Raw genomic sequence first — 7,246 nt, forward strand, 5'->3', positions numbered from 1 at the left:
GTTTTAATGAGATAAGCCTCAAATAAAACCTTGAGTCCAAACTATCCCAGATTTGGAGGCTTATTTTCCTGGTTTGGGGCTTGGATTTAATTTCAACAAGTTCTTATCTTGTCATTTTTGAAACAGGGCAGGAGAGGTTTTTTCTGCTGTGCTACAGAGGATTTGAATTAGATGGTGTCTTTAATGTTTATACCTTATAGAATTTCTAAGCTTCTTCCGGTCTCATAAGGTACGTCTACGCGAGATGCTTACTACACAGTAGTCTAATAACACTGTGCAGTACTGTGCTGGTCAAAAACCCTGCGAATAAGCTACTGCCCAGTGTTATTAGGCTATTGTGCAGTAACCATGAAAAAAAAAACATGCATCAGCGCTACTGCTCAGTAAATGTAGTTACTGAGCATTCAATTAGTATTTCATTAAGGAATTACTAAACTAAACACACAGTAACTACTGCGCATTAATGAACATATAGACATGCCCACAGAAACTAAAAGGGTATCACAGCTTCATTGTCAACTAGGTTTTGTCACAGAAAGACAAGGTGTTGAAGCAGCCTGCTAGATACCACCATACAAACTAAGGACTTATTCTCTCCTCCCCATCCCACTACCCCCTTAAAATATCATTGGAGAAATAGCAGATTAAGCAGCCACCACTGTGACTCAAACACAGTTTTTTAATAGCAGTGTCTTTTTTGGTAGTGGAGAATTGCATACAGTACCTGTTGTTGCCCTTTTGTGTTCTTTACGTGTTTCCCCAAAGACAACAGGTTACTATTGAAATACATTTTCAGCTCATCTGGTTCCCCAGATGCTTTTCTGCAAAGCCATGAAACAACAGTTCATCTCCTCCGTGGAGAAACCACATACAAAACATTCACATATCACCACAAAATCTATCTATCCCTCCACCCTGAACCCCAAATCCCACCCAACTTTTGATTTCAAGTATATTTAAAACAAATAAGAGAGGGAAAAAATAAAAAGGAAAAAGAAAACAGCTTATAAAATAGCAAAGGAAATAAAGTTAATTTCTTTTTTTAAATATATATAGAGAACAAAATGAAACTTGAGGGAAAACTTACTGGCGTTACAGTTTATCCTGATACAGTCTAGATGGGGAAAAATAAATGAAAGATGAAATTGCATCCTTCAAGGTAACAGCTGCAGACATCCAAAAACAATCAGTCCACCCTTCCGGGGACAGACACACGCAAAGAGATGTGGCCATTTTATATTTATATACAGTCTGTACAAGGCTAGGAGTGGGTGTATATGCACAGTATATTCTGTAGAAATACCAGCTACATATAAATATATATATATATATATATATACAAACACACACACATATATATATATATACACACACACATATGTATAAAGAAATATACTGATATACATATATATCCACATCGACACAGAAAAGTTTTCTTTTTAAGGGAACCTATGCATCTAAGATTATCTACTGCTTCAGACCATGAACTGATGTTAATTAAAAGAAAAAAAATTGACAATTAAGGCACAGAAAAAATCTCCCTAAAAATGCAAGTCATACTCCAGTGTCATCTCTGTTTTTTAAACCTTCTGCAATTTCTTTAAGAAGCTTGAAGTCTAAAGGCAACCTTTACACTTGGTTTCTTTTGAATTAATTTGTATTGTTATTGCATAAATACACCATCTGTCCAACACAGTATACCTGGAAAATCAGTCTAGCAAGGTTTGTTGGTGCAATATTTAACTCTTTCCACCTCTCTTAAGGACAGACCCCCTCTTCATTCCCCCTAATGTTAGGCCAGAATGCTTTGAAAAAAAATGTGCACAGGCACACTGCCACTGTCCATTCAGGTGAGGAAAGGGTTAATGTACTGCCCACTTGTGTCCTATCATAAAATGGCCACTTGCAAACTGCTAACCGCACGAACGCCCAGCCCAGATTTCAGCTAGAGTTTGGAGCTGGGAGATATTTTTGACTGGTTGATGGGTGAGTGGTTTTTGTTTCAAAGGTCTCCAGCCCAGCCAGTTCCTCAGAGCCCAGACTCATCTTGCCGCCTCAATGTTAGTACTGAATGAGACTCTTGTAACATTCAGGCAGAAGATGAAACGAGCAGTGAAGTGGCAGGTCTGGGAATCTTTGACAGCCCTACCTGCTTCGTTCAGGGGCTCCAGACAGAGGGATGGGGAAGGGGAGCACAGAGAGAAAGAAAGAAAGGAAAAGAAACAAAAGGAACCAGAATAATATTTGTTTTAGCCAATAAGTAGTAACCAAAGAGACTGCACATAGAAAACATCCGGCCATGCAGGGGCCTGATGGAGAGCTTCTGACCACCCGCTCCTCCATTGTAACATACTGTAAATTTTAGGGGCTCAGCATTGACTCAGGGTGAGGCCCTTAGCAGGTTCTCGCATATAAAGGTGCCTGCTCTGATTCTAGGGAGTATGAACTCTCGCCCTGGTGGTGTCCAAGTTGAGCTTAAGTTAGCACATCATGGTGGCAACAGGCATTTTTGACCATGGAGATCTTCTCTAATGAGAGATCCAAGCTGGGGACCAAAGCTTCTTCGTTCTGGACACCATGTAGGTCAGCCTCTATCAGGTAATAAAATCCATGCCCAGTAGAGCTGACAGTCTTTAACACAGAGTTATGGCCCAACAGTAACAGATATACAGAAAGTGACAGAGGAGAGAAATTGGCAAGGACAAAGAAGTGGAGAGGGCTAATTTTGCTGCATATGCAAGCCAAATACTTTTTATTGCAAAGGGTGCAATAAGGACAATCCTTTCATCAACTGAAACTAAAGGTAATTTTTAAAAACAGAAAAAAATGGGGAGGAAGAATAAGATTCTATAAATAAAGAGTCAGAGTGATTAGGGACATACCAATCAGGAGCAACAAAGCCAGAGAGAGTGTTCCTAAGCAGAATTTCTCTTAAGAAAATCTGGGTTTGGTTTTGTGCGATTAGGTTTGTCATGTGTCGTCAACCGCAACAGAAAAGTGGGAGCAAACAGCCCTGGAGCAATTGGTACGATCACCATGCAGTGGTGGCTATATCCCTTGCAGGGGTTGAAGTAGGGTGAGGGCAGCTTTCTGTAATATACAGGAGGGAAACCAACTGTCTTTTTCTCTCTGACCAGAGCAGAAGAGACAGAGAGAGGGGGAAGAAGTAAGCAAATATGAAAGAGAGAGAGAGACCAAGAAAAAGTAGTATTGCTAGATCAATAGGGTTTTTTTAAGGACAAAGTATTAAGCGTGCTATGGAGAAACATGGCAGTGTTCCGAGTTCATTTGTCAAATTTGGAATCTAAACTCTCTGACCGATACGTTATTGATCTGCATAGAGAAGCTTTGCTTCTTTATACAGGGCTATTGAATTATTTCTGTGGGAACTGCTATATCAGATGGGGAAACCAGTGCTTTAGAACTGAAACAAATGTGATCACTGATCACTAGATTGGCTGGTAAATGTTTGCTTAAATGTACAAAAAGAAACCATGCCATTTAATGAGTTGCCAAAGGAGCTTCAAAACTGTTCCTACAGCACTAAATTGCTAGTCTCTGAGAACCTAAGAACAAAATGGGTGTGTCTACATCTGCATTTAAGCCTGGCTAAATTTAATGTGCATTAAGCTAATGCACATTAAGCAATTTTTGGCAGGTGTCTACACATGCAGGGACTTGGCACCAAAGTTAGCAGCCCTGCCATGCAGCCCTGCATCCCTGCCATGGGCCCGTAGTGGCTGGGCAGACCCAGTACTAAAGTTAGTGCCAGGTCGCAACTACATGTGTGTTAATGCGCTTTAACTAATCACGCCTAAATTTGATATCTGCATTTGCAGGTATCAAATTTAGATGCAGTTAGTCAAATATCACCATTTTTAATTTTAATTTTTAACCCAACTGACCAAACTACTCATTTGGTCTAATAAAAGATATGACATCTACTCAAAGAACCTTGTCTGCCTATGTCCTTAGACCAATACAGCTACAATAAAAAAACCACCATTTTTAATGCACATTAAGGGCGCTGATGCGTAGACGCATACCCATAATGTGCATTAAATTAGGCTAATGCACATTAACGTATCTCGTGTAGACACACCCAATGTGTCCCAGCCTCATCTTCTCTCTCCAGAGCATAAACCAGTGACAGGCTACCTTTTGGTATCAACAGCAGCCCTAATGAAAGTTTCCAAGGCAAGCTTTTGCATCAGAGGGATTCCCACTCTTCTTCAGGTATAGCAAAATATTAACTGAATCTCTCAGATACATAAAAAACTCAAAGTACTTTACTTCCTTCCCAAGAGCCCTAGTTTTGACCCACAGCTAAAAAAAGAGTTAATCTATCACACGGGAAACTCTTTTGTCCTTCTTACACCAGTTTTAAGAAGGTGCAGAATAGCTCCTCTCTTTTAAGCCAGAAAAATATTGCAGCGTGCAAAGATGCTTTTCCTGGCAGTGGGGTGGAAGGCATGTGTTTAAAAGCTTTAGATTATATGCCAGGACCATGTAACCAAAGAAACCACAGCAAGGGAACTTAGTAGTAATTAAGAAAATTGTCTGGGATTCCCCCACATTTGCACTGGTGCAATACGGCTTTTGGTAATCCTTGCCTAGGGTATACTGTAATTGAGTTTTACTAATGGGATTTGCTTTATTCCAGTCTGGCTGACTTCCTAACTTAAAAGGGGTTTTCTGTTCCTTTCGATTTTGAAGGTGTACATGACCAGAACAGCTGTTGATCTAGTCAACTGCTAAGTTCAATCAGTGAGTGAGATGTCTGGAGGGTAAAGACAAAGTCAGAAAGCAATGTGTTCATAAATGGAGACCTGGAAGAGCCAGCCTGGTGTTTTTATCTCATTACTGTTCCTTTAGTAAATCAGAAGCTTCACAACAAGTGTTCAACAAACAGTCTCTCAGCCCTGGAATTTCATGAGAATGTCACTTTTACTGGGGTCTAAAGGTTCTTCTGTTCAGATTGTTAATAGCTCTGGTATGATGGACTAGAATTAAAGGAACTATCAGCATGAGATTTAAGAGAAGGGCAAATGTGCAGAGGCAGAGGGGACAGGAGATATGAAAATTGAGTTGGTATAGGAACAAAGAACTGTGAATGATGGGCTCTGAAAGCCAAAATGGACCTTTTGCACTGTAGGGGCAGAATTCATTCTTTATATCTTCCCCCTGATGTCTCCCATTGATGCGGTCCTGTTTGCTTGTGAGAAAACTTTGTTGCATGTGTTGCTCCCCTCCCTTGACACACTTACTGCTTGAGGTAGCCCCATTTTCAGTTATATGGGGATGTGAGAATCATACTTGCTTGTGTGTCCTTGTGTTTATCTCTGTGAGATGTGGATCAGCCTGTCTGTGAACAGGAAATACTAAGAATCCCCACGTTTGCAGCCTCGGGTGCGAGTGTGTGATGGATTAGCAGGAAGAACATTTGGAAATGCAAACTTCACACCCTAGGCCCTTCCTGAGAATGGATGGTGTGAGAAAATATAGGGGCTCACAGTCCTTTCTTCTTATCATAGATAATCACTCCTACATCTGGAATGATGAGAGAGCCACAAAAAAGGGCACCTCAGTACAGAAACAGTCACCCACTTTACATGTATTGCTAAGATATGAGAGGTAGTTCACCCAGCATTGTTAAAGGCATAGGGTTGTTCTTCCAAATCAGTGACAGGAAGCATCCTATGCATATGGGTTGATGGAGAATGGATCTCCATATCTTTCAATAAGGTACAGATCTGACTGTAAAAGAACATTTGTGAATGGGAAGGATGAGATACAAAGACAGATTTATGAAAGCCTAGTTACTGCTGCACGGAAGGCGCATCTACATGAGATGTTTACTGTGCAGCTGACTAATTAACTGCACAGTAAATATCTTGGCATCTACGTGTGCCTGTTAGGGTGCACAAAACTAATAAACTCCACAGCAGGGTGGTACTTGGAAAATACAAGTAGTACCCTGCTGCAGTTTTTTCATGCACAGCAGCGCACATGTAGAGGATGCCCTGACTGGCTGGGGCACAGGATGCTTCAGTGCAGGACTAGCCGGCAAGAAGCTCATGCGCTGAAGCACCCTCATGCCTCAGCAAGTCTCTCCACAGCATGTGAAGCCCAGTCAGAGAAGCCCTAGGTTGGCAGGCTGACCTTCTGGGTCCCCTGCCAGCCTGGACTGCTCCAACTGGGCTCCATGTGCTGCTCACGAATAAACTCCAGAGCAATATGCTCCAGCAACATGGTCTTTGGTCCCAGGTGCACGTTCAAATGGTGGGAGCAAAAAGCTCTGGAGCAATAAGCCCCAGAGTTTTTTCTTGCACATTAATTGCATGTGTAGAAATACCCACAGGGTGTCAACTACTCTAGGAAACCTGGAAATAAATTGAAAACACAGTGACTGCAAGGTGTGGTGTGTACACTGATCATGAAAGAGAAAGTCCATTGCTAGTGTAAAATAAAGTAAGGATTGTGGGATGCTAAGACCAGATGTGTCTGCCTGGGCAGGGTGCTGTAGTGTGGCGTATGTAGGCCGAGTGAAATTGGATGCAAAAAGGTCCCTGTACAGCTAAATGGATGCAAAATGGGACATTGTGCATCAATGTGTGTGAAAGAGTAAGTGTTGCCTATGTGATTAGTTTGAGTTTGTTTTGTGTAATGATGTATAAAAGCATTCACGTAGATGTGTGTGTGTGTGTGTGTGTACACGTGTGTGTGTGTACACACGTGCATGCATGCGCACGATACAGTACGAGCTGTATGATTAACTATTTCTTCTGGGAAGTGAGGAAGGAAGTATACGACCTCACTGACGCTGAATGACTCTGAACTCATGGCCACTGAGTCAAATACCTCCCAGGGGCAAGACAGAAATAGCTGTCTTAGAAAGCTAAAGGCGTCATTGGCACCCAGGGGAACAGAGCTCAGACAGAGGGAGGTATGATAGGCTGTGCTCTCCTGTAGGAGTTTGAGTCAGATGAGCTGGCTATATGCTGTAGTGGAGGCAGGAATTATGTTCCAGTCACCAGCACTGAGAGTGATTTTAGAAGACGAGGAAATAGGAGTTCGAAGTTCTTAAACACCCACAAGTGGCAGCACAGCCCACTTGGCAAGGGCTGGGCATTGGATAAAGGTGGTTCTTCTGATTGGTCAGTTCTCTCTCTTTCTGCCTCTCAGCATTGGACTTGCAGAGGTGATTCCAAAGCATGTTTTGGAACTCAATTCTCTCTCTCTCCTT

General features: G+C 41.8%; 1 protein-coding gene across 1 annotated transcript in view; it reads right to left on the reverse strand.

The window, feature by feature from the left end:
- Positions 1 to 7,246, reverse strand: part of LOC102388118 (neurexin-3) — a 337,244-nt gene that overhangs the window by 174,009 nt on the left and 155,989 nt on the right. The window contains exon 6 of the mRNA XM_025209977.1: positions 1,088 to 1,114. Coding sequence (XP_025065762.1) covers positions 1,088 to 1,114 — 27 coding nt within the window. The remainder of the gene's footprint in view (positions 1 to 1,087; positions 1,115 to 7,246) is intronic.

This window comes from Alligator sinensis, unplaced genomic scaffold (assembly GCF_000455745.1).
Source record: "Alligator sinensis unplaced genomic scaffold, ASM45574v1 scaffold1195_1, whole genome shotgun sequence".
Taxonomy (NCBI): Eukaryota; Metazoa; Chordata; order Crocodylia; family Alligatoridae; genus Alligator; species Alligator sinensis.